This window comes from Naegleria fowleri (assembly GCF_008403515.1).
Source record: "Naegleria fowleri strain ATCC 30894 chromosome Unknown tig9, whole genome shotgun sequence".
Classification (NCBI taxonomy): domain Eukaryota; phylum Heterolobosea; class Eutetramitea; order Acrasida; family Naegleriidae; genus Naegleria; species Naegleria fowleri.
In genome coordinates, this window is record NW_025407941.1 from 252,895 (window position 1) to 279,331 (window position 26,437).

The 26,437-nt window shown below is 37.0% G+C and overlaps 9 protein-coding genes across 9 annotated transcripts; 4 read left to right on the forward strand and 5 right to left on the reverse strand.

Moving 5' to 3' along the window:
- Positions 1-851: 851 nt before the first annotated feature.
- Positions 852-2,572, forward strand: FDP41_011303 (uncharacterized protein; the record flags this gene model as incomplete). Its single annotated transcript, XM_044701697.1, has 2 exons — positions 852-1,835; positions 1,880-2,572. 2 exons carry the CDS (start codon positions 852-854, stop codon positions 2,570-2,572), a joined length of 1,677 nt encoding a protein of 558 aa, XP_044567086.1.
- A 208-nt stretch (positions 2,573-2,780) lies between these two features.
- FDP41_011304 (uncharacterized protein) lies at positions 2,781-11,762 on the reverse strand (the record flags this gene model as incomplete). Its single annotated transcript, XM_044701698.1, has 1 exon — positions 2,781-11,762. One exon carries the CDS (start codon positions 11,760-11,762, stop codon positions 2,781-2,783), a length of 8,982 nt encoding a protein of 2,993 aa, XP_044567087.1.
- A 516-nt stretch (positions 11,763-12,278) lies between these two features.
- On the reverse strand, positions 12,279-12,689 carry FDP41_011305 (uncharacterized protein; the record flags this gene model as incomplete). The annotated part of the gene is made up of 1 exon (XM_044701699.1): positions 12,279-12,689. The coding sequence occupies one exon, from the start codon at positions 12,687-12,689 to the stop codon at positions 12,279-12,281; it is 411 nt and encodes a 136-aa protein (XP_044567088.1).
- Positions 12,690-12,851: 162 nt separating this feature from the next.
- Positions 12,852-15,032, forward strand: FDP41_011306 (uncharacterized protein; the record flags this gene model as incomplete). The annotated part of the gene is made up of 4 exons (XM_044701700.1): positions 12,852-13,250; positions 13,309-13,579; positions 13,659-13,744; positions 13,827-15,032. The coding sequence occupies 4 exons, from the start codon at positions 12,852-12,854 to the stop codon at positions 15,030-15,032; spliced, it is 1,962 nt and encodes a 653-aa protein (XP_044567089.1).
- Positions 15,033-15,397: 365 nt separating this feature from the next.
- FDP41_011307 (uncharacterized protein) lies at positions 15,398-17,869 on the forward strand (the record flags this gene model as incomplete). Its single annotated transcript, XM_044701701.1, has 1 exon — positions 15,398-17,869. One exon carries the CDS (start codon positions 15,398-15,400, stop codon positions 17,867-17,869), a length of 2,472 nt encoding a protein of 823 aa, XP_044567090.1.
- An 18-nt stretch (positions 17,870-17,887) lies between these two features.
- Positions 17,888-20,002, reverse strand: FDP41_011308 (uncharacterized protein; the record flags this gene model as incomplete). Its single annotated transcript, XM_044701702.1, has 1 exon — positions 17,888-20,002. The coding sequence occupies one exon, from the start codon at positions 20,000-20,002 to the stop codon at positions 17,888-17,890; it is 2,115 nt and encodes a 704-aa protein (XP_044567091.1).
- An 886-nt stretch (positions 20,003-20,888) lies between these two features.
- Positions 20,889-22,835, reverse strand: FDP41_011309 (uncharacterized protein; the record flags this gene model as incomplete). The annotated part of the gene is made up of 1 exon (XM_044701703.1): positions 20,889-22,835. The coding sequence occupies one exon, from the start codon at positions 22,833-22,835 to the stop codon at positions 20,889-20,891; it is 1,947 nt and encodes a 648-aa protein (XP_044567092.1).
- A 201-nt stretch (positions 22,836-23,036) lies between these two features.
- On the reverse strand, positions 23,037-25,236 carry FDP41_011310 (uncharacterized protein; the record flags this gene model as incomplete). Its single annotated transcript, XM_044701705.1, has 2 exons — positions 23,037-23,936; positions 24,079-25,236. 2 exons carry the CDS (start codon positions 25,234-25,236, stop codon positions 23,037-23,039), a joined length of 2,058 nt encoding a protein of 685 aa, XP_044567093.1.
- Positions 25,237-25,683: 447 nt separating this feature from the next.
- On the forward strand, positions 25,684-26,334 carry FDP41_011311 (uncharacterized protein; the record flags this gene model as incomplete). Its single annotated transcript, XM_044701706.1, has 1 exon — positions 25,684-26,334. One exon carries the CDS (start codon positions 25,684-25,686, stop codon positions 26,332-26,334), a length of 651 nt encoding a protein of 216 aa, XP_044567094.1.
- Positions 26,335-26,437: the final 103 nt, after the last annotated feature.

Consider the following 26,437-nt stretch of genomic DNA (forward strand, 5'->3'; position numbering starts at 1 on the left):
TCACATTGTGTGATGCTATGAGCATGCTTGTCATGTGAGTGAGTGAGTGAATGAGTGAGTAGTGAGCGAAATGAGCTTCAAGGTTCTCCTAGACACACACACACAGTTAAGAGAGTACACAACGCGGTGGTGACAATAGCAGCTCCTTGATCCAGTCCATGGACACCTCTCAGGATACCTCAATTGGTGAGATCGAATAGGAGTAGTAGTAGAAGTATAGTAGTACAAGTACTAGTGCTTTTATCCTTTCAACATGTGTAAGAGTTGTTGTGTAAAGCGTATTAAAAGTAGAGAACCCTTCAAACCCTTAAAAAATGCATCAATGCTTAATAAGGTTCTGGGTTGTGGGTTTGTGTGTGGCGGTTGGTGTGTGGCATGTTTGGGTTTCGGAATGTTACGAGTTGGAATTGCGAGAGAGGTGGTTTCGGGAAGTGATGGATTTTGAGAGACTTGATTCGGAATGTTATCATCAGTTGGTGAAGAATTATTATTTTGAACGCTCCATGAGAGAATTTAAGAAATGCTTGATGGAGAGGAAATGTAAGGACAATCATGAAACATACTTTTCAGAGGGAGAGAGAATGGGCAGAGCTATAGAGACACTCGTGAATAATCAGATCAAGAATAGTTTGAAAAATCATTGCAAGAACCTAATTTTGGATTCTTCCTTAATTTCACTTTCAAAATTCCGAGAGGCAACACAGCTTTTTACTAGAGGAGAAGATGAGGTTTACAAATTTTGCTCCTCCTTTCATCACAACAACACATTATGCAAAACCCGAATCATTGATTTAGTCTTTCAAAGAAAAGTGTTATCTTTTGCTGCAAGATCGCTTGAAATACCTTCCCCGATGATAGAGGAATTTATGAGGCTTTCTCTTGTGGGTAAATTGGGAGTAGATCATCAAGACGAAGCACTCTCCTTAATTCAATCTCCAAGAATTGAGCCAAATCCTGGGGCAATAGAAATTCTTGCAAGAATTGAAAACGTACAAAACTCCAAAGCTCATATTTGGATGCTGGGATTAATTGCTGCATTGTTAATATTTTTGACTTTTGAATGGATCAGCTATAAAATCAACATGGACAAGACAATGCAAGAGGAACGCTACTCAGTGTTGGAAAAAGAATTAAGCTCTGCGAACGCTAAAATAAGCGATCTGTCCACAAATCAAGTAGATCAAATAGTTCAAATTCAAGAGTTGACAACCGAGAAAAATAATCTTGAAAATGATAAACTCACACTTCAAACGAATTTGACGCAATGTAAATGTCAGATGAGCAAGTTGTTGGACAAAAATAATGCTCTCATCATTAAGGAGCAAATGATGATCAAAGAGCATTCTACGAAGCTAAATGAAGCAGTTGATAAACTGAAGAAAAGCCATCGAAATCAACTGGAAGAAAAGAACGAAACGATAAAGAGGCTAGAAACTAACTTAAACAAACTGAGACAATATCAAGATGAATGTGACAGGTTAAGACTCCAACTGAAGCAAGTAGAAAAGGAGCGAGATTTTACTGCATCTCAATTAAAAGAGTTAACTATTATCAAATCAAAAATAGATCAAGAAAAGCGTGAGTTACGAGAGAAAATTAAAGAAGAAGAAAAATTATTGTCCATCAACAGTAAGATTCAACAAAAGATTGAAGATTTGAATAACCTACTAGAGATCAAAAGTATTGAACATGAAACTTGTTTAAAAAACCTTGAAATGCAATCTCAAAAGATCACTATACTGACTGTGGAAATGGAGAAAAACAAATTAGCCTTTGAGCATCAAATTAATGAACTCAGTGCCACCAAAGAAACCATCCTTGAAGAATTGAATCTTGTTCAGCGAATTTGGAAAAGATAAAAGACACATGCAAACAACAGAGCTGCGAAATTTCAGAGCTACAGCAAGCATTGGACCTTTCTCAAACCCAAATCGAGGAAAGGAATGATAAAATTGCAGAACTTGAAAAAGAAGTTGAAAAAAAAGAAAGCGAGCTGGATAGAGTTTATGACTTGTATAGTAAGGTAGAGCAAGATTATATTGACCTCAAACACTTGCATTCTCTCTGTAAACAGGAACAACACAAGAATGATCCCAACGAAATTAATGTAACAACAACGGAGAGTCATTGCCAAAGCACGGCCGAGCTCAGTGAAGCTCTCACAATGAGTCAGACTTTGATGGATGTGACCCCTTCAGGTTCTCTGCATGAAAAGGAGCACTCCCCATCAGCGTCCAACCAACATCAGAATAACGAATCGCAAAGGAACTCGAAAAAGAAGAAGAAAAAGAATCTTGCATCCAAAACAACAAGCGTCACTTCATCTCCACAGCAAGATTCTCCTCCAAAACAAGAGAAAGTGGAAACCACAAAAAATCACAGCAATAACACGCCAACCAATGAGTCGACACAATCAGAACTAGTGTCGTCTGTTCATCTCCAACCAATTGACCCGTCCAGTAGTACCTCTTCAGAAGAGCAGCTCTTGAGAGCAAGCAACAAAATGAAGAAAAGGAAAGTACAGCATCACTCTGTCAAAAAACAACTCTTTGTCAAGACCACCAAACAGTAAAATGTAAAGAGAATGAATTTCCAAACAACCCGCGTGGCAAATGTACAAGAGGTGGTTTATAAATTGCGAGCACATCTTTGACATTGAATCCTTCTTTGGTTGTGACGCCTCCTGTGGAAATATTCCCTGCAATATATAAAATAGCTATAAAAAGTTCACTGCATATTGAGTCGTTCAGCTGTTTAATTAAATTTGTAACTTGTATATTTTACAATGTCATACTCTTTTCGAAATGAGCATTGTCGATCATTTGAATGACTTTTGATGCTGTTGGTCTCTTTTTGACATCCAATGCCAACATGGAGAGCACAATGGCAATCAATTCTTGATCGTAATCAAAACCTTTCTTTTCAATAATTAATTCCAATGTTTTGAAGAATTCACTTTCGTATTCTGCCTCTTCGTGTAGTTGTGAAATGTTCATGGAAGTGTCCATGGTTAGTAATTGATAAAGACAAACACCAAAATCGAAAATGTCAGTTGCAGTGAATGCATCAGAATAGGAACTTGTGGATTGTCTGAATGCTGTCGAGAAATTTCCAAATCGGTCATTCAAGGAAGATGAAGGTTTAAAGCTTTCTGGGTCCTCTGGTGATTTTGCAAGAGTAAGATTTAGAGAGTGACGAGATCTTGAGTGACCGAACTCTCCTAAACATACAACTATTTTCTCCTTTGACATTTCCTTAATAAATATATTCGACAATTTGACAGCTGTATGGCACAAGCTGTGTTGATCATGAATACAGGCCAGTGCTTGTGAAATCTGCTTCAATATACTCACAACTTCCCATTGTTCAAAGCGAGCTCCATTTTCTCTTCTTGATTCCAATAATTGTCTTAAATCTCCGTAAGGGCAATAATCCAAAACCATACAAATTGCTTTGTCATCTGTATCAATAAATGTTTCGTACAAACGGATCACATGAGGATGAGTCACCTTTGATAAATTCGAATATTCTCTGGTAGCATTGGATTCGTCAAATGTAATAAAGTTGATTCTCTTAATGATAATAATTTGGTTATTCACCAAATCTTTTGCCTTGTACACATTCTCATACTCGTCTCCTGAAATAAATTCTAATAGTTGATACTGCCCATTCAGAAGATCACTTGGGCGTGATTTTTCTTGAACAGCATTGCCATAATGAATGACATTGTGATCGTTATGATTCTCTGTTGAGCTAGTATCCACTTCAATCTTATCATCTGAGGAGGTAGTCGTTTGGTCTGAGACTGTATTTGGAGAAGTTTGCATGGCTGGCTTGTAACCATAACCAGTTGGTGATGAAACAGCACTGGCTGCTCCAGCAGCATTTTCTCTTCTTCTTTTCATGACAATTCTCACACCGAATATGCACATGATCAACATGCAAGCATAAATCACACAAGAGCTTGCCAATACGACACATAAAATAATGACCAATAAGGCATTGTCACCACCATTTAAATTCGTTGGAGGTACTGGAATATAGACCGGAACGCTAGTGACATAGATACTTCCTCCTAAATCGGATGTCTTAACAGAGCATGTCACTTGATCGGAGCCAGCTGCATAGATTGTTGTTAAATTTTGATCTTGATTGAACTGCACTTGATCGTAGGAGGTAAATAATTTGCATTGAGGAACATAATTATTTGGTAAAGCAGAAGGTACGATCGTAAATGTGATATTCACTGATGGTGCATTGCTACTCAGAATTGAAACAAGTCCTTGCCCATTCTTTCTAACATTGAAGTGAATAATTTGAGTACTCGTTAAAGAAGCTGATAGTGATGACCTTGTCTTGGTCATTTGCTTTTGTAACACTAGTTCAATCTCATATAAATCGAATGATGAAGCGTTAGAGTTTGTGTCAAAAAGAGAGGCCAAGTTGATATTAATACCTTGCGATGGAATAGATAATGAACTGGATTTCTTGAAGGAATCATCTCCATACAAGTTATTCTTCAAGACCATGTAATTATTAAATGTAGATGTTGCACTTGGATTCGTAATTGAAGATAATGTGATTCGAGTGGAATCCAACAATGAGCTTCTGCAAAGATCATCACTCACACTGTCCTTAAATAGTGCTTGTTTGTACTTGATCAGGAATTGATATTGAATTTTGGGGTTTAACAATGGCAACAACAAATCCAATAATTTTGAAATGATAACAATCTCAGAATCCTTAAAGTAGGCACTTGTGCTGTGTGAATTTCGAAGTATGAATACGCTCAAAGCATTGTCCAAAATGTTTAGCAAGTAGTCAATATTGCTGGAATCTGATAAGACACTCTTTGAAATGAACGAGTCCACCATCTTCAATACCTTGTCCATGGAATAAATTTCACTTTCTTTTGCATGTTGCACAAAGGTACTCAATTTTGGAAGGAATAATTGAGGGTATTTAGAGATATCTGAAAGTGAGCTTGCCAAAGAATAACATGAATTTTCAATGTCCAAACCAATGGATTGTTGTGAGGAGTCTTCGTTGAGAAGGGTGTTTATCAATGAATCAGGTGTACTATTTCCAAGTGGATGTGTTAATTTCACTGGAATAGACAAAGTTGTGAAACCATTCCAGACATCCTGAATGACTATTTTCAACTTTGGATTTTCCATGTAAGGCAATCTTGTGAAAAAAGATTTCTTTGTTGAAGAGGATAGAGCAACCTCAGAGGTGTCATTGGAAAGGTAAAACCCATATTGAGCTATATTAACATCGTCATAGGAAGAGTCTGAGAAACATGAAATGGTGAATTCAGTTTCAAATGCAATTCCTTCTTTTGGATAAATTTTACACCTTGGAGAAGGAGGTTCAAGTTGAATTGAAAATTGTTTTTCAACAAATGCAACTTGTTGATCAAAGTTTTTAGCCTCAAATCTAATGGTGTATTTCATGCCAGTGTCGAGTTGTGAAATATCAAGAGTTGATGAAATAAATTTCATGTCAGATGATTGATATAGAGTGGTAAAAATCTTATTGTTCATAACCTGAGATGTTGAATTCTTCCAAATGCTAAAACTAACACTAGAGATTGGTTTGGAACTTGTCACTACCGCATTCAATGGTAAGGATTTACCTTTTCCAAAACCAACAATACTAGGAACAATGCTCAATAGTTCGGCATGGATTGAATTGGTATTGGTGAATTTCACATCAGTTGCATTTGTTCCATTGATTGATGCGCTCAACTGGATTGTAGAATTCGTGAGCTCAGTGGATCCAGATAAACCATACACAGAACCGTCTGCAATATTTCTCTGAAAAAGTGAATCGCAACTCAATCGATTCACGTTATCTGTACTGTAAAAACATTTCCATAAAATATTGCTTGTTGAATCGAAAGTAGGATATTCAAGTGTTTGTGCAATAGGGTTAAATCGTATCAATCTCAAAGAATACTTGCTGGAAAGACCATCTCGTTTGGATTCAATATAGTACTCTGTGGGTCTTTGTGAGAAGAACCGAACACAAATATCAGTCTTGGTATTGCTTGCACTTCTTTGAGAGGAGGCAGTGATACATTGAACATCATTGTTTTGAATTGAATTTTGGGATCTAAATATTTTGGACGCTTTGAATGAGTGTTGGTATGAAGTGTTGAACTTCAAATTGGTGTTGGTTCCTGTCACCTTGTAGTCAATAATTGAACCTTTCTGTGGTGCCTCATTCAATTCAACAAGACATGTATCCATTTCAGAGCAAGTAATTTGATTCTTTCCATACGTAAAGACAGAAGTTGGACTTGAAGATGTACTTAATTGGGGCTGATAAGACATTTTAACTGTTGTTGAAGTGTTAAATACGAGGTCTACTACGTTCAGTATGAATGGAATGGAAGAAAGCTGTTGTCGTAAACTTCTCAATCTTCTGTTCAACTTGGTTACTGGAATCTTCACAATCATTTGATTCGTATATGCAGAGAGGAAATTCGAGAGCTCAGTATTTTGATCAGCAGACCATCTATACTCTAACTTTGATAGTGGAGATAAATTCTTTGAGCTAGCTTGCAACACTACAGGAAAAGAAGAACTTGTAGGTGTGAGTACAGCAGTGGATGTTGCAATGGCTGTTTCAGAATCGAGTTTTGGTGTCGTATCAGGGTCCAATACATAGTATTTCACATTGTTAAATGCTGGAATTATTGTATTATTCTTGATCCAAGTATTTGGAGTGAAGAGGATAACGTCTCTTTGCTGATTCGTGAAGCAGCTGGAAGTGGTCTCTCCAATGATCAATGTCAAAGAAGTTGCCGGAAATATATCACTGCATGGCAACTTGGTGACGTCTGAACCTGAATTGACTACATAGGAATAAAACTGAGCATAGGTTAGTCTTTTGGCCAAGTTCCTGTTACTGGTAAGGATAGTCTTGTCTTTGGAGACGAACAGTATTTGATTTTCACACATGGTGCCATAACTACCATCTCTACAAACACAGTTATTGAAGAGCGTGCATTGTCCTTGACCAGTGCAGCTCAATGGGTCTGTAGAAAGGACTCCAAAACAGGTGGTCTTCTCACAATTATCCCCCAAGTAGTTCTGTTGGCAAGTACAGGTGTTTGTTTTAGTACAAACACCTCTTCCGGAGCACACACTAGTTGTATAATGTGGAATCATGTTACAATACATTGGATAGACCTGTGCATCTGTGGTCGAGTTGTTAATGATTAGCGTACTTGACACGACTGAGGTCAATGCATCAGGACTGCCATTCAAAACGAGTCGAGCAAACTTTCTTAATGTAGAATTCCAGTCAATGGGTGGCGCTGTGCAAGTCAGTGCACTGGAAAGACCATTCGTACTGGTTGCTCTAACAAATAAAGGATTCAAATTTCCTTCATCGTAGAATTGGCAATACAATCGATCCAATAATAATTGCTCTGTTGGCGATACAATTCCATTTGGTTGAGAAAATGGTTTTTGGGTACTGACAAGCAAGGCACCACTGGATATCACTCTCTGTGATTGGAAGTTCAAGAGAGATTGTCTGAAGAGCACAATAGAAAGAGGAGATAAACTCAACTCATCATTTGGAGCATTCTTCAATATCAATGACACATTCAATCTCAATAAGTTTCTGTTGAGAGGTAAGTTAATCTGTCCATAAATAAGCGGAGGAGATAGTTTTGTTGGCTTGACGACTATGGGAGGTGTGAAATATTGCAGAGCAGTGTCACCATCGCTAATCTTGAAATTAAAATTATCAACAGAATCCAGTGTTGGGAATGTCTTGAATAAAGAGCTGTCAATATTCAAAGCAAAGTTGTAAAGAGCAAGATTCCATGGAGTAGATTGCACAATCAATGAATTGTTATCGGACTGATTGTTCATCTTGAGAGCAGTATATTCAAATTCATTACCACCAAATGTCACTCCTCTTTTAGAGATTACGGAGAGAGATGCTCGCTTGGAAATGTTTAAAGCGAATGTGGAGTTCACCACATATGACACGTAAATATCTGTTTCTCCTTCCTTCAATATTGTCACTCCGGCGCATTTGAGTGAAGTATTACTTGAAAATACTGCTGGATAATTTGTTCCAAAAACATTGCAACAAACATTGCTTGGAAATATCTGTGAATATGGAATTTCAAAACCTTGAAGATTAATGTCGAAGCTGGGCAATAAAGTCTGTTGTGGTGAGTACACAACCAAGGATCCATTATTGTAACTTGCTTGAATTTGAATTTGAGGATCGAAGAAAAATATTTTAAGCGGCTGTGTTCCCAACAATTCATATTTTCCACTATTGATATTTGTGTAGACCGTTAGATCCTTCCATCCAACGCTGCTAGAAATTAATGGAACATAGAATAGTCCGTCAGTCAATTGATCGGGACTTGCAAAATACTTCACACCATTCAAATCAATCCAGATGTTATTCTTGAGCAGAGTAATCAATTGAGAACTTGGTGTTGTAATTCGTGCCATAATTACTCGATTAACTCCAGCCACACTGACTGTTTGGTCAATGAGGAATTGAACACGAGGAAGTCCTCCAACACTCCCACGAAGGGATACATTGTCTGTAAGCGCCTTACCACCTGTTGGCATCTTGTTGTAATTCAATATCAACTGAATAGTGGAATTTTGCAAGGATTCTGGGTTGTTGTATTGACATGCGAATTCTGTCAAGTTTTTGTAGTTTAACTTGGTGAGAGGAACCAAATCTGAGATTCTACTGTTAAAAATGCAGAAAATATAAGGTAAGAAAGAAGTTGGAATTTCATACTTCATATTCATGACCACAGAGATACTTCCATTGCCTGTTAAAAAGTTTTGAAAACCAGTAAATTCGTTATACCTCAAGTAATAGACCGTTATGTTGTTTGTGAGTTCAGTGGTCTTATTGAAAGTCAATGTAACGGTTACATTAGCAAATGGAGCAATGACATTGTTTGCAGGAATATTAGGCATATTCACTGATGAAAGTTGAAAAGATATTGCTGCAATACTTGAAATTGGGTTATACACCAAATTTTGTTGTGGATATTGCTGCTGGATTCTTAGGTCTAATTGGGAAAATGGAAGATTATTACGATTAATACGACTCCAATTATCAAGGAACAGACTTGTGACTGGGAAGGTGGACTGTGATGAGTATTGCTTATCAATTACATCTAAATTCACACTTGAAGTTTCAGAGTTGGCAAATATCAACTTTTTCTTCTCAAATGTAACAATATTACTTGAAATTGGAGAAGAGATATCAAATGCGTAGGTAGCATTGAACTGATAACATAGATTCAAAACCGAGTTTGCAACCTCTGTATTACTTATTGGAACAGAGCATGTAAAAATTGAGTTCGGTTTGATAATGGAAACTGCATACACAGCTCCATTGTAGCGACAACACAACTTGTTTGGACTCACATAGCTTTGCAATACTGACGGATCGTTCAATTCGTTTCCAAAATCAATTGTGACATTCCAAAATTTTCCTGCATTGTTTTCGGTGTTGTCATAGACTAAGACTGCTGTAGTTTGTATGGGAGAAAGAATGAGAGGGCTGGAAGGATTAAAGAAGTATACGTTGATGGCATTAAGGGACATATTCACAAATGAATTAGGTCCTTGCTGTAGAGCCATATTCACATTTTGAACACCTTTTGGCATTGTGGCACCAGTAATCAAAGGAGCAAAGACCTTTCCAGAGGCATCTTTTTGCAAAGGTGACATGACATTACTGATGTTAATGTACACGTTCTGAATATCCAAATTTGCATTATTAAGCACAACTTGAGTTAAAATGAGATCTTGTTGATTAACCACAGATGCATGACCTGTAAGCTCAAAGTATTGTTTGGAAATAAAAGGAATGGATAAATTGGCATAGGTTGCAAAAATTGCCAAGTATTGATTAGCAAAATTCCAAACCTCAACTCCAACCTTTCCTGCACTTGCCATGTCTTTGGAAATTTTTACATTGGCAACTGAATAGAGAGTATCAGACTTTGTGAGAGGATATTGTGTGCGTCCTGGATAAATAAAGACCATATTTGGATCAGCGTTGATTGTGGCTGGTTTGTTCAATAGCCGTAAGTTAATTGTCGTTGTGATGGAGTCGCCACTGGATGAATCCAAGGCCAGTAAGCTTTTTGGAGAGTCTACCTCAAAAGTAAAGCTGAAAACAGGTATTAAGTACGTTAAAAAACTTTCTCCTCCATTCAATGAACCTCCAACATAAAAGACATCAACCTCCTGATTTCTAACAATGGCAAACTCAGTCATAGTAGAATCTTGATTTGAAGCATATGTCACATATTGAGATACAGAATTAAATGTTGTGCTTGGAAATTGTAAAAAGGCCAAATTCATAGAATTGGCAGAAATAGAACTACCCCCAGGCAAAGTCACAGTTCCTTTAAAAGAGGCACCAATCGTGAGCACATTATTTTTGACGAGAAAATTATTTGCCCTCAATATTGCATTGGGATCATCCCTTCCTATTGGGATTACTTGTGAAACAGCACCCGTACTTGATGTGTAAACAATCAAGAATGACCACGCACTACTGGAAACTGTGTTTGTGAATCGGTTTTGTGTGTCAAATGTGATGGCTTGTTTCGAAGTGCTTGTTCCTAGTACTATCAACTGTTGATTGTCATTAAGGTAAACCTTGGTGCCGTCTTCATCACCATCAATACCACCAACAGTCGTAATCCATGAAATTCCCTTACTTGCGAAGGAATATTTGAAAACAAACAAGTCATTTCTAGAACCAGTGGATTGAATAGTAACAGTGTTTGTTGTATCATTAACACCAGTTGGTAGCTTATTGAATGTAATCCTATAATTAACCGCAGCAATAAAGGACCCAATCACATAGCATTCATTATTTTGAGAGTCCAAATAAACGCTCTTTGGGACAATTTTCACATTTGCATCATTGGTTTTATCAATCACATTGGTCATTGCATTCTGAGCATTTCCACTCGAAGGATCAAATGAAAGAATATATAAATTCTCTGGAAGTGATGTAATTGGGGTCGTGTTGGTACCATTGCCGATTGCAGATCCTCCCAAATTTAGATTGTCCGAAACTGTAACAATACCCTTAAAAGATCCAACGACCACAATGTTATTCGATGAAAAAGTGACATCTTGAACACTTAGATAGTCCCCTCTTATCACTTTGGTCCAATCGACAACTACGGATGAACCGGCAAAGGCCGAAAACTTTACAATGAACAATCCTCCGTTACTATTGATCACACCCACAGCCACGTATTGAGAGCCAGTGCCTTGTAAGGATCGAATTGCAACAACCTCTGTTGATTGAAGGTTTGGTACGACTTGTGAATTAATCACTGTTGAGGGTATCTGGTAGGCCCAATCCACAGTTCCATTTGCTGTGGCTCTCAATAAATAAGCCTCACTTTGAAGAGAGGTAGAAAGTTTAGCTGTTGATGGACTGTTAAATTGAATGCTTGATGTAAACATTCCACCCACGAAGAAGCTACTACCACTCTCATCGCTTTGCACGCTTTGACATGATTGTATGTTGGGCTGTGAGAGTTTCCATTGAGGGAGGTATGTTGTTTGAGGTTGTTGTTGTTGCTGTGAATAAACAAAGTTATTGTTGGAGAGTAAGCTACTGAAGGCAATAAAGAATGATACTATAAATATTGATGAAGCTATTCGTTGAATATGTGACGAAGATCTTTCTGTATTATATGCGGAATATCTACTGCGCCGCATTTGCTGTTGGTTATATGAAGGGAGCTGAAGAGTGTTTCTATTTTTTCTATATGGATGAGTTATAGAAGTGGTATTGGGCACCCATAGAGCAGAGTACAAATGTAAATTAGACCAATACATGTAATTTTCCATTGGCATATTAAAAACTTTTTACAACTATTTCCCAAAATAGAAGGTACGTTGACATGCCTTTACAGGAACTTACGATAATAACTGAGTCCAATCTTCGAACTGGGCAGTTTCATCAACATTCGGAAATCTTAATGGGACTGTTTAGTCAATGATGGCAGTTCATTTCACATGATGGTGATCCTTTGGATTTTGAAGCATTGCCAATTATTGTTCTGGAAAAAATCGAACCTATCAAAATCATCGAACAGAAGACACATTTGGGAATATTCGGTTCAGAACTATGTCTGGTGACGATAGTGGTTTGAGATAACAAGGTATGCGCCATATTTTCAAACCTTCCAAATCTTGACGATTGAAACTGTCATTCCTTTGAATGCCCTTGTCTTACCAACTAAAATACAAGTAGAATAGCATTACCACAACTGAAATGATCATAATAAATTGAAAAATAAATTTGCAGCTCAAATCAAGAGTAGTGTCTTGCATGTTTCTTACTTCTTCTTCATATTGTTGTAAAATATCCATCTGTCTTTGTAATCGGGCCTCTATCTTCTCAATTTCAATAGTGTACAATTCAATAGCTTGTTGTGATGTTTCCTGTTGTTGTTTTTCTTTCATCTCATTCAATATTTCTTGTTGTATTTGCAATTTCTTTTTAATTTCTTTAATTTTTTCATCATTCCGCGAATTAATTTTCATAAAAGAGGAAACAATTTGAAAATACAGAGAAAATCTATTCCACACATAGGTGGACATTATTTCAAGCTGGGTGAGAAGGCTCTTTTCGTCTTCCATTGTATTGATCAACGCACGAATTTTATCGGACTGGATTATTTTTAAAGAGAGAAACAATTTTTTTTTAATAATCACTGTCCATGCGTTTATTTGTTGGAAAATTCAAACGATATTCAAGAGAGAAACAATTTTTTTTAAAATTTAAAGAAAAAACACATAACAATGAAAGAGGATAATCTTTCTACGGGATTGCCACGAGAGGAAGGTCCTAATGCTCTCTCCGATCCGTGCCAACAACAACAACAACAACAACAATCAACAGGAGATGATGACCAAGATATTGGTTCTCATGAAAATTCCAAATTGAAATCAACTGCATGTGGAATTCATTTTGGAGCCACTCGTTTTTGTTGTTGTGTCTATAGACATGAGGATGATGCAAATGTTGTGGAATTAAAACATCATGCAGCCATTACGAACCAAAAATATGAAATAATTCCAAATGAATATGGAGAGCTTACGAGTGGATGTGTTCTTTCATTTATCGGAGAGGATATTGATTTTCCTCAAATTGGAAACAATTTTATCACAAAACCACTTGTCAACGATTCGATCAGTGATGTGGTGATGGGTTTGAAAAAATATAATTGGAAGAAAATTTTCTGATCCAATTTTACAGAATAATTTGAAATTCTATCCTTTTGGTGTCATTGAAGGGCCCAATGACGAGCCATATATCACTGTAAAGAGCCGTATGGATATGTTTGCTCCTGAGTTATTGACTTCATTTATTTTTAGATATATCACACAAGTCATGTTGGCCATGTCACATTATGATTGTAGCGAATGTGGAGTTGTTTTAAGTGCTCCATGTTATTTTACTGAAACACAAAAGCAAGCTCTTCGAGAGTCATGCGAGTTTAACAGTGTACCAGTTTTAGATATTATACGTGAATCTGAATGTGCATGTTTGGCCTATAATTTAGAAAAATCATGTCACGATGAATATGTGTTAACTTTTTTCTTTAGGAGGTAGCTCTCTATTGGTATGTGTGGAATATATCCATGAAAATGGAGAGATAGAACTGAAAGGTTTTGATGGAGATTGTTATTTGGTACGTTTGAATTTTGAAACTCACGTGTTGCATTCATATTTTCTTAAACATTATAATCACATGTGTCTTGATTATTTCAAAGGGAGGAGATGATTTTGATAATAATATTGTGAAGTATGCTTGTGAAGAGTTTCTGAAAAAACATAATCAATTCAAGATTCCACCAAGATCATTGAGAAATTTAAAGTATGAATGTGAGAAAGCAAAAATCAATTTATCTATCAACGAAAATACCTCCATCCATGTCAAATCGCTAATTTCTGAACCAAATATTGACTTTTCTACTGATATTTCTAGACAATTATTTGAAGATTTGAACACAAATCTTTTTGATACCTGCATTGAAACAATAGCACAGTTATTGAGCGACCTAAAACTTGAGAAGTCCCAAATCAGTAAGGTCGTTCTTGTGGGTGGTTCATGTAACATGCCCAAACTCAAGGAACTATTGAGAAATTATTTTAATCTTCCTTCAAATGACAATTCGAATAGTACTTCTCACCAATCATATTTGGTTCTTCTTGACAGTATTCCACCTGAGCATGTCATTGCAGTTGGCGCAGCTAAAAAAGCAAACGAGCTCTACCACATGAGAAATCAAACCTCAAACGTTGCTGCAATTCTCCCTACATTCGTCGATATTAATCCAATATCGATTGGAATCGAAGTATATGGAAATTATATGACCAATATTTTGGAAAGAAATTGCTACATTCCTTGCACCAACTCCATAATTATTACTCCTTGCTGTAAGGACCAACACAAAATTACATTGAAGTTCTTAGGTGGCGAACGATTGTTATCAAAGGACAATATCACCTTGTTGCAAGTTGATTTACAGTGTCATGATGACTCATACTCATATTCTGACCAAGAAATTGACCATTCCACACCAACCTTTAAAATCGAATGTGAAGTTAATGCACACTATCAATTGTTGATTCGAGTGCATGAATTGCGACCAATTATCCCATTCAGCATTGATGAAGAGACAAATTCACCAGCACTCCAGTGTTGTCATTCCTCCACTCTCAAATTTTCACACACTATTGATAACTATTCCCAAATTGTCAGCCAAGAAGAAATCTTCTCCATGATCAAACATGCCTCTCTCACTCAATCTCAAGACATTCTGGCACTTCGAATGATTCATTCCATGATCGTTCCTTCTCTCATGGAAAATCCAAACAGCACGGCCGTGTGTCGTCTTTCAAACATCAACACCTCATCTACTACTACCACAGACACAACTACTACTATTAGCAACAACAACAACAACATTCGATAACAATCAAACCTATCACGTGTTGTGTGAAGATGGTCTCATCTTAAGCACAGACAGAGAAACCAATCATCATGAAAGAAAGAACAGACGAGAAGATGAATCTGATCGGCAATCCAAACGTTCACATGAAATGATTCAAGTGTCGTCTTCGGCAAAAATGTTGAACCATAAAAAAATTTTGAGATTCAAAAAAATATCAAAAAACAACCACCACAACAGTCTGCTCTTCTTCGGTTCTGCTGAATTCAACTCTCTGGTAGTAGATTTTAGGCTTTCGGACCACTACATTACATTCATCATCTCCAACAAAACATTTTTGCAAATAATTATTATTCCGATAAATCTCGATCTTTGCCAGATCCGAAAAGATGCCAGCATCAAGCAAGAAAGTGAAAGTACCCAATGTGCTTTCTAAAAACACGACCAAACAACAACGAAAATCGAATTCCCACTCACTCGATCAAAATCGTAAAGTGGATAAGAGTAAAATTGGTAAAGGACCTACTCAGCTTCGTTCTCGTTCAACCATTAAACGTCTTCTCATGTATACATCAAAGGTCAAAAGAAATGAAGATGGAGAAATTATTAAAGGTTATGTTACACCAAAATCACAACAAATCAAAAAGGGAGAAATGGCTCGAGTTGCTCCTGATAGAACATTGTTCGGAAATACAAGAGTCATTGGTCAACAAGAAATGTCAAAGTTCAGACAAGCGTTGGAAAAGAAAATTCATGATCCTTACACAATTTTGTTGAAACGTTCAAAAGTTCCAGTTTCTTTATTGCAAGCCAATACTAAAGATACAAGTACAAGCTCAATATCATTAGCATCATCCAACAGTACGAATAATGCAAAACCAACAAATATTGGAGGAGAAACATTAATTCCATCCAAAGATAATATTCATGCATTGCATCAAAATTCTACTTTTCAAATCAAGAGACAAATTAATTTCCAAGAAACGTTTGGTCAAAAAGCTCAACGTAAAAAACCTACTCTCTTATTCACAGACTTGACAGAATTATCTCATCAAGTAGAAAAGAAACAACAAGAATATCAACCAATCAAGGACAAGAAACAAATGTATGTCCCAAATGAATACTATTATTTGCACAAGGAAGGTACAGATTCTCATGATGTTTCATCAGTTTTGGCTTCAAGTGGATTTGTGAGATCCCAATTGTATGATCCATGTACTCAACGTGGTACCTCTAAACGTATTTGGAGCGAATTGTACAAGGTGATTGACTCGAGTGACGTTCTATTAATAGTTTTGGATGCAAGAGACCCCATTGGTACTCGATGCTATCATATTGAGCAGTATCTCAAAAAAGAGAAACCTCACAAACATGTAGTGTTCATTCTCAACAAGTGTGACCTCGTACCTACTTGGGTCACTGTTCGATGGGTTAAAATTCTCTCTCAAGAGTATCCTTGTTTGGCCTTCCATGCGAGTGTTCAAAATCCATTCGGTAAAGGTGCCTTAATTCAACTGTTGAGACAATATGCTCAGGTGCATCGTGATAAACCATCCATCAGTGTTGGTCTCATTGGATATCCCAATGTTGGTAAATCTAGTGTCATTAACACATTGAGAAAAAAGAAGGTCTGTAAGGCAGCTCCAATTCCTGGTGAGACTAAAGTTTGGCAATATGTTGCATTGATGAGAAGAATATTCCTTATTGACTGTCCTGGTGTGGTGCACACGACCGATAACGAGGAGCAATACCGATTGAAAAATCAATATAACACCTCCGAACAAGATGAACATTACCAATATATGAACCGAGTGGCTGATAATGTTCTGAAGGGAGTGGTGCGTGTCGAGACAGTAACACCAGATGAATTGATTGATGTCATTCGTGTCATTTTGCATCGTATGAAACCAGAATATGTGCAACGTACCTATCAAATCTTGACATGGAAAGATCATTATGACTTTTTAACACAGTTGGCATATAGGTCAGGAAAAATCAATAAGGGTGGATCTCCTGATTTACACACAGTGGCTAAAAAGATTGTACAGGACTGGCAACGAGGTAGAATTCCATGGTTTATTGTTCCTCCATTTGAAGATGACATTGATAAGGCTGAAATGAAGAGCTTGAGGAAGGAATTGGAAGATAAGAAGAAGAACCCATTGTTGAATCATAATATTAAGCAGTTGTTTTACAAGTTAAAAACTGATGAACAATTGTCTGCTGTTTATTCCAAGCATGATTTGAAGGGTATTGGAATTATTCCGGATGATAAACAGGAAGCCATCATGCAAGAGTTGGCCAAGCCTTCAAAAGAGCAAATGAAAAAGATTGAAAAACAAAATGCAAAAAAGAAGAAGCAATTGTCAAAGGAAGGTTTGAACAAGAATGACGAAGAGGATGCTGAACAAGTCGAGGAGGGAAATGATCAAATTCAAGAGGATGACAATGATGATGAAATTGTGGATTGGGATGAAGTGTATGCTCAGTTTAATGACAAGGAGGTCATGGACGATGATGAAAATGATGATATTGAGGATGACGAAGATGATGAAAATGATATGGAAGAGAGGAATGGCTCTGAGTTTATTGAAGATGAAGCCGAAGAGGACATGGATGCCGATGAGGAAGAGGATGAACAAGCAGATGAAGAAGAAGAGAATGAACGCCCTGTAGTCAAGCCTCCAGTTGACATGAAACCTGTCAAAGTGAAATCACTCTCAAAGCTTGACATTTTGAATCGTATCAAGAAGCAACGGCAAGAATCATCGAGTGAAAAGAAAAACGTTGTGGACGCTCCTGTTCCAAAGTCAGACAACGTGTACATTCCTAAGGCTCTCAGAAATAAGCTGAAAAAATAAATTTATATGATACACCATTTACTTGTTGTTAGAATTCAAGGCTGTCAACACTAAATTTTCTGGAGTCAACAGAGTGAGTAATTTTGAATTAGAAATGAGAGTCTCGCCTTCATCGTCCTCTGCCAATGTGAAAACGGTCTTTGGTCGTTCCAATTTTTCAAAACACTGCATAAAAAGTTGTGTCATTTCCTCAGTCTTGTCCAAATGGATAATCTTTGTTAATTGTCTTGAATGTTGTTCTTCCTTCTTTGTTTGACTCTTACTAACAAAACTATAGTATTTACATTTGCTTAGCTCCAAAATTAGGGTGTTACTGTGGTTAGTGTCTCCATTGTCACTGCTGTCACTTGCCGACGATGAACGTCCTGACGATGTAGAATTATGTGGCCTAGTGTTAAAAGTAGTAGTATTGGTGGTAGCAACAGCTGCGTTCGTTGTAGATGCTTTCTGTGAAGTATGAAGAGAAACATTGTGATTTTCACAATAGTAAATTTCAAAGACATTTCTACTATCTACTGTTTCATTCCTCGCAATATCTGGAGGCATTTGATGTCTGTCCTTTCTTTTAGGTGATAATAATTTCAAAAAGGTTCCAACAGCACTCGAATCCACTTCGTTCTTTGTCTTGAGAATCGTTTTTGTTTTTGAAGCAATCACAATCAAGACATCATTCAAAACATGAATTTCCATCGATGGAATGGATGTCACAGAGGATGAACCACTTCGAGGAGTCAACAAACCGCTGTTGCTAATTGGGGACGCTGATCCATCGTTGTCACTACCGCTTCCTCCACTGCTAATAACCAACGGCGTGACTTTAAAAGAGCCAATCACTTTGCGATAAGGTTGAACTAAACAGGGAATTAATCCATCCTGTTGCTCTTGTTTAAAGAGTGGTACTTTCTTGTTAATCTCTTCTTGTAAGTTCACTACCAGCATTCGAGAATGATATTCCTTTACAAATGCATTTACTTTGAACGTAATCTTTTCCAATTCCTTCACACATTGTTCAATTTCTTTGAATTGATGTGGTAGTTCATTTAAATTGGTACATTTCGCAAGTTGCTTCAACAATAGTACATAACGAGGTAATCTCTGAGGAATCATGACTGAAAGGGATGCCAAGTCGAGTGAATTTGCTGGTTTCAAGTGAGTTTTTGCCAATCTCAAATTCGTTTGAAATTCTGGATACTGATTTGATAATTCATTGACATTCATTCGACATTGATTAAATTTTGAAATATAAAAAGCATAAATCATAAACGCAGGCATAAATTTGTTGAAACATTTTTCAGAAATGTTGCAGTCTTCTCTCACTTGTTTCAAATCATATCCGAAATTTTCAATGGAACCACCATTCAACAAGTCACCAGAGGAGGATCCAGTGCGGACGTGACGGGCGGGTGACCTCACACCTGGTGGTATTGGCAATGGACGACTTGTTGGAGATGGTATGTTATCACTCGATGAAGAAGATGCTAAACCAGAAAGGGAAGCATTACTGTTGCCATTGTTGTTAATAGCAGTACCAGTAGAAGGATTTGATGCAGTGTTTGGTTTTCTAAATAAACTTCCAATCATATTCATGCTATATCGATAGACATTATATAAAAATCGATCTTTGGCATGCCATCCTAAAATTTCACTTTCTAAACACTTTAAAAAATCCTGATTCAATTTGTAAATATTTTCAATCTCAGGTGGAATGAGAATCATGGAGCTATCTTTGAGAGTATGAATGGATTTAAAATCAATGATTGATCGCTTGGTGGTTTTTTCAACAGTTTCCACTTGTTGTTGTTGTTTGGAATCATCCACATCACTTGCATGATTACTGTTGGAAGTCAAAGACCCAGAAGAGGATACTCCCCCATTGGTCACACTCGTTGTCACGGTTGTTGCATTTTTCACCGTTCGTGTAATTTCCAACTGACATGAAGTATCTCCCTTCTCCAAAGGCAAATAATACTGTTCATACAAGACTTTCAAATATTCACAATATTGTCTCTCACTCACTAAAATTTCATACAAGGTCGTCAATCGTTGTTTTCGCATAATCTCTCGTTTCTCATTTTCACACACACGTTCCTTGTATTTTCTTTGAATGACTCGATAACACATGTTCACAGTCATCCCTATTGCACTCAAAAGAAGAAGATACATCGATAGGCGCATCCAACAACCACCTTCACAAGGATACCACCACGAAGAAGATGATGAATTTCTTCTTGTCAAGTTGCTCCATGCATTCCACCATTTCCCAAACCATGAAGATGAGCCTGTTGTTGTTATTGTTGGTAGCATCCTCATTATAAAATTGCATAGGGAGAGAAGGTATTGATAGAGAGTGAGAATAAATTGTGAAAGGAAGGAGCAGATGGATGAGAGAAATTCATAGAAATATTTCCACCCAATGGAAAGGGGTGTTGTTTTTGGAGTGTCAGTTGTTGTTGTTGTTTCTTGAGCATGAATGAAGAAGAAGGAATGGTGACAGGAAGATTCCGAGGTTGGAGATGATGGTATAGAAGAATCACACGTCGTTGATGAATTTAAATCATGATGATGAAGGATGTGATGATGTAACGTACAAAATAATAAAGAAATAAAAAGAAGAGAAATGAATTTGATGATGATGAGAGAGAACGAAAAGTGTTTCTTCATCAGCGTCATTGCGTGAGACATCTGATTCTTCATTCTTCGCTTCAATAATGAATAGCAGTGATCCTCACGAAAGAAGAAACGATCTTCTACTTCATAATCATCATCACCATTTAGAAAATCTCTCTCAAACAATCGAACAACACGAGGAGGAGTAGGAGAGGAATGACGACTATTGGTCCTTGCGTTAGATAAGGATGTTGTATCTTGTCTCATTATGGACAATTCATTGTTTTTTCTTTTTTCAAAGAGAGGTGATGTTTGACGTTTCATCACTTTCTCAATCAACTGATGTCAGTTTGATTATTGTGTATTAAACTTGCACCAAGTACGAAAAAAACTCAATATATTATAATATTTCCTAAATGTGGGCACCTTTTGACAATGGACACTGTAAGAATTGCAGTTTCCTTCGAGCCAAAATCATTCTGAGGAAAGCTTGAAGAACTATGATAGCCTCCAATCGTTGTTTTTCGTTCTTCTCTCTTGTTAAAGTGGTGAAAATGCGTTTTTCGACATCATTTCTCATTGTGAGTTGTGAGGTTACTTCTGACTCGCTGCATGAGGAACAATCCTTTGAGCTCGCACCAGTTGTGCTTGGTCGTGAAAAATTGAGAGGAGACAATTTGATTGGGCTTAGGGTGTGTCTGAAAGAAGTGGAACTGCTGTCAAGAGAAATGGGGGCAAACATTGTTGGAAAAACATCACTTGGGCTCTCGTTACATTCTGACGAAAGATAAGATGTGTGGTTCATTCTTAGAGGTGACAGAAATAATTTTGATGATTTCAACGTTTTCACTGCATGATCAAGTGATTCTGATATGGATTGCTTTTGAGATCGAATATGGCTCTCATGGATTAATACATTGGAATAAAAAGGGTCACACTTCAACAAAGGAAGTATGGAAATCATCTTCTTAACCCTCATGTATTCATCCTCGTCAATGTTGGCTGTTTCAAGGATTTGCTGCTTTTGATTTTCCTTAATCACGAAATGAATGGCCTTGTTCAAAGTCATAATGTAGTAATTTTGATTCCTAAATGGGCTTGTGTTCTTATTGTGGCTTTCTCCCTCCATGAGTCCCTCATCTTGTTCACAAAATTTGTTCATTAAGGTTTGAATAGACATGGGGCAATCTATTGGGACATGTTCGAATTTGAGAGATATAACCTTGAATGTTTTTACCATGTGCTTCAACCATCTTTTTTCTATTACAATGTTATGGTGTGATGAGATATGCTGATGCATCATATCAATGGCTTGAAATATAAAATATCGACACTTCAAAATTTCGTTAATACTGTCTGTTGCTTGTGACGGCCGTTCTGTACTCTTTTCATACAAAGTTACACCATAATTAAACATATTAAAACATTTGTTGATAATCAAAAAATATTCATTCTCACAAATAAATGTTAAAATTCGATTAAAGTAGTCCAATGAATGATGCTGCACGTAAACATTATCCTTTTGATGAGCATACAGGAATAAATTGTTTTCAAAATGCTGAATTGCTTCATCATGTTTTTTACAATAGAGGCATGATGTTGCTAGAGCTTGAAGAATATATTGTGAGTAAATCAAACATCCAGTTTGGTTATATCTGTTAAACGCCTCTTTGCAACAATAATGAACAAGTTTAGGTTTTTTTCTCTTCCTAAAGTAATTGCTTTTGGAAATCTCAATCAATGAGCTAAAAAACATTTGTAGATGAGAATTTTTGAATTGTTTCAGCATTATTTCTCCAACCTTTAGAAGTTCCATACTGTTGTGATAACTTTGATATTGAGTTGAGAGTATGGTTGAATAATTTAAAATAACGGTTACATATAAAGCAACAAGGGAATTAAGAATCAATAGTTCATCATCCCTTGCAGGAGTTGTCACGGTTTTTCTTTCAATTAACTCCTGCAGAGTTGTTAAACATTCTTTAAAATTTGCGTTCGAATATTCTAAAAAAGATTGCTGAAGTAGTTCGATGTTGGTTGGTGTGTTGGCCTTGCTATTTCCTTTTTTGTACTTGGAATGTGCTATTACCTCTTGGTTGGTAATTGGAATCATGACATGGCCCTCCATGGCATTTGGATCCAATTGATATTCAAAATCCAACAACAAGGTCCAAACCGTTTTATCCAAGGAAAGATAGCAATAACCGTAAAGCCATAATGGTTTGATAGCTGTTTCTGTTTCATTGTTCAACTTTGAATGAGCAGCATCTCCGTAAGCTATTTGCTGAGAAGGATTAATTTCCGATGAAGTTGCTGTTGGGGAACAAGTTTGTTGTTGAGGAACAAACTTGCTCATCATTTGCCTTAATTGAATTAGTTCGGAAATAATTGGTTTCCGTTATGGATGAGGGTAATGTTGTTCTTGCAAAGCGAACACCACCACTCCAGCCTACTTTGTGGTGTCCTCAGAGCGCTAAGATGCAGAAGCTATTTTTTTTAAGGGTTTTGCGTTGTTGAATTTCTTTATTGCCAAAGTCATAATTTGCACACGAATGGGTTACTACAAGTTCTTGCTTGGATTCTTGGAAGGTGAAGCAATGGTACTGGTAGCGATGGTGGTGGGAAGGCTGTCTTTGATCTTGTTTGGGGATTGAGCGATGGTGGTCTGCTGATCATGGGAGGAAGAGAGCACAAGGTCTTCACCATGGATGTTACCACTGCTTTGACTTCTTGAATTTCGATTGCTGGGTTTTCTTTCAAAATTGACAATGAATTCATTCTGAACCACTCCATCCACCATTTCTTCAAGGTAGTCAAACAATGGAACATAAACAGTACTATCAATGCCATGTGAATCCATAATGTGTCTCATGTTGGCCATATCATGATAATACACAAAGAGACGACTACTAATGTAGAATCCAATAAAAACATCAATCGAATAGTGTTCATGTGCAGCCAATACGAAAAAGGCTCCAAAGCAATTCAAAACCCATGTGATGATATGTAGACCCTTCCAGCTCTTTGGAGTATATTCATTGATGGTATAGTTCAAGAGAGTAATAATACTGACATGTCCACTGAACATGTAGTCACCACAAGTTTTGACATTCATGATACTCAATCCAAATCCCAGGGTAATTTCAATCGCTCGATTCATCTTCTCCTCAAATGTTAGTGTGATATTTGCTGCACGAGTTTTCATGCACTCACTGGTTAAGTGACTTCCAGGAACACTCAAGGATGTAATAAACATGGTGAGGCATCTCAACAAAAACACAGTTCCAATGATGACAAATAATCTTCTTACAATGATTCCTCGGTGCTTGTGAAAGATAATAATAAATAGAACAATCAGTCCCAATATCAGGCAAATAAGCTCAGAAATTGCAAATGCACTTGGAATGAGTGGGACATTGTCTAAAATAATATCAGGTAGAGGAGGATAATCTTGTGGTACCTATTGAGAGAGGAGAAAAATTTTCAATTATTATTATCAGAATTTTGTAATTGAAAAAACATTGAGTCAATTGACAATTCAGAACATGTTGATGGAAAAGATATTTGTATCCTCCATTGCAAATAATATCACTTCTACTTACTCTTTCATGAACAACAACCATGGTTACACTTGTGCAAAAGACTGACAGCATCAAGTAAGAGAAGGATACAATGACCTTGGTAATCATTGAGCCCCAACTCTCTCCCGGTGAATACTCATCCAATATCTTAATTTCACTCGGAAGAATTTGTTTAATTAATTGAGGAATTGAGGGAGGAAGTGAAGAGAGAATCTTTTTTGAGAGAGGAGTGGGTGTATAGACTGGAGTTTCTGCCAATGTATGTAACAAGAGTGGTGATGGAGGGGGCATGGATGGTGAGGTTGGAGTTTTGTGACTTGGGCTATGATGGGACGATGATGCTTGTAGCAATGCAGTGGTGGTGGTTGGTGATTTGTTCCCTAAAATGTTGGTTGACGAGCCAGAATGTGAAGAATGAAGGTGATGAGGATGGCGTGTAAGGAAATGATGATGAGGATGGGAGTGATGATACATTGTTCCTCCAGAATGATGGTGATGATGATGTTGTGAAGTCAAATGTTGAGACATTGTTTCATCATGATGTTGTTGAGGAGGAGGAACAGAAATATGAGGCAGTGATTTACCAAGCAATGTGGTTGTTGATGGGGCAGATACTCCATGATGATCCATGGCATCATTCGGATGGTCCACAACAACTCGAAATAACAAATCCAATTCGTGTTTCAGATGAACCAAATCGTGCAATGTACCAATATTCAATCGATCATTCAATTTCAATTGTAAATCCATACAGCTGCCTCTTCCGTGATGATTCATGAATCCATCATCCATTGACAATGATTGGTTGGAGTACATCCACAAATAATAAAGAGACAAACCATCAATCTTTTCAGTTCCGAATGCCTGCAACATGGATTGAGGAAAATGTTTGGATTCAAGAAAGGATTGAACTTGTTCCACAGACCACTCCATAATGTCCCTAATGTTGTTTGGACGGTCGTTCATCGATGAAGAAACACCATGACTGCTACTTGAGGAGCTGCTCTTCTTCTCGGATAGTGTGGTTGTAGTGGTAGTAGGATGATCCATTGTTGGTGAACATGGAGCGTTATGGGTGTTTACGGTCGGAATGTTTAGAGATAAATTTCTCTCACCATCCTCTTTGGTCGAAGCCTGAGAGTGATTGGTTGTTGTTGTTGTTGAAGAACGAGAAGACATTTGTTTTTGTGCCTCTTTCAGGAAAATTTAAACAGAGATGCAAAAATATTCATCCATATATAAGAAAGGACAGGATACCATCCGATAGAAGTTCGAAACAGCTGTTTGAAAAAGAGAGAGAGTCACTCTTTCTCTCACACTTTCATGAAAAGTTTCTGGTCTTCTTCAAACGTTGTTGCAATTCAGAAGTGTGAGCTGGCAGTTATCCAAAGAGATTAAAAAATACAAAAAAAAACCCCCTTTCTGTTTCAACAAGGGAAATCTGTAACAGCTTTCACAAAAGCGTTTTGACGATTGATTTGCAGAGTCCCACAATCATTTATATTATTTATAATCGAGAAGAAAACAATCTCTTCATCTCGGAACAATTTTTTCCAACGTTGCAACAAGAATTACTCCATTATTATCCCAATACACACCTTGCTCGTAAATTAATACCTCTCCACAATGAAACTCCTTGCAATTAATGTTCTGTACAGACCAAACGATATTGGTTCATCATCAGGCAGCAGCAGCACAACAAAATCAATCATTCTTTCAGGCTATGACGATTTATCATCGTTTGGATTCTTTCAACGTTCTACTGTTCGTGAATATATAGTTTTTATAAGCAGAGTATTATCGGACAAGAATCCGCCCGGTACAAGACAGCAAGTGATAAAAGATGAATATACTTGTTACGTTCAAACTCGGATTGATTCACAGTTGAGTGCCGTCATTGTTTGTGATGCTGAATATCCTTCAAGAGTTGCATTTTCATTATTATACAAAGTTTTGACAGAATTCGAAAAGAAATATCCAAAATCTGTATATTTGAACTCTCCATCAATTCTTCAATCAGATTATCAACTTCAATTAGAAACCATTAACGACTACCTTGTAAAATATCAAGACCCTAACCAAGCGGACGAATTGCTAAAAATTAAAACTGACTTGGAAGAAACAAAAACCATCATGAATCAAGTATTAGAGAAAATGTTCGAAAGAGAGGATGACTTGAAAAATTTGGTTGGAATGAGTGAGGATTTATCCATGAGCTCTAGAGCCTTCTACACAGCTGCGCAAGGAGAAAATGGTGGCTGTTGTCTATTAATGTAAATAATTTTAAATGTGCAGCACTATGTGACATTGAGAGTGTCAACCATTGTGAGATTTTTGAATTTCACAATTAGTTCAAAGTTTTACTGCTAGTGATTTATTA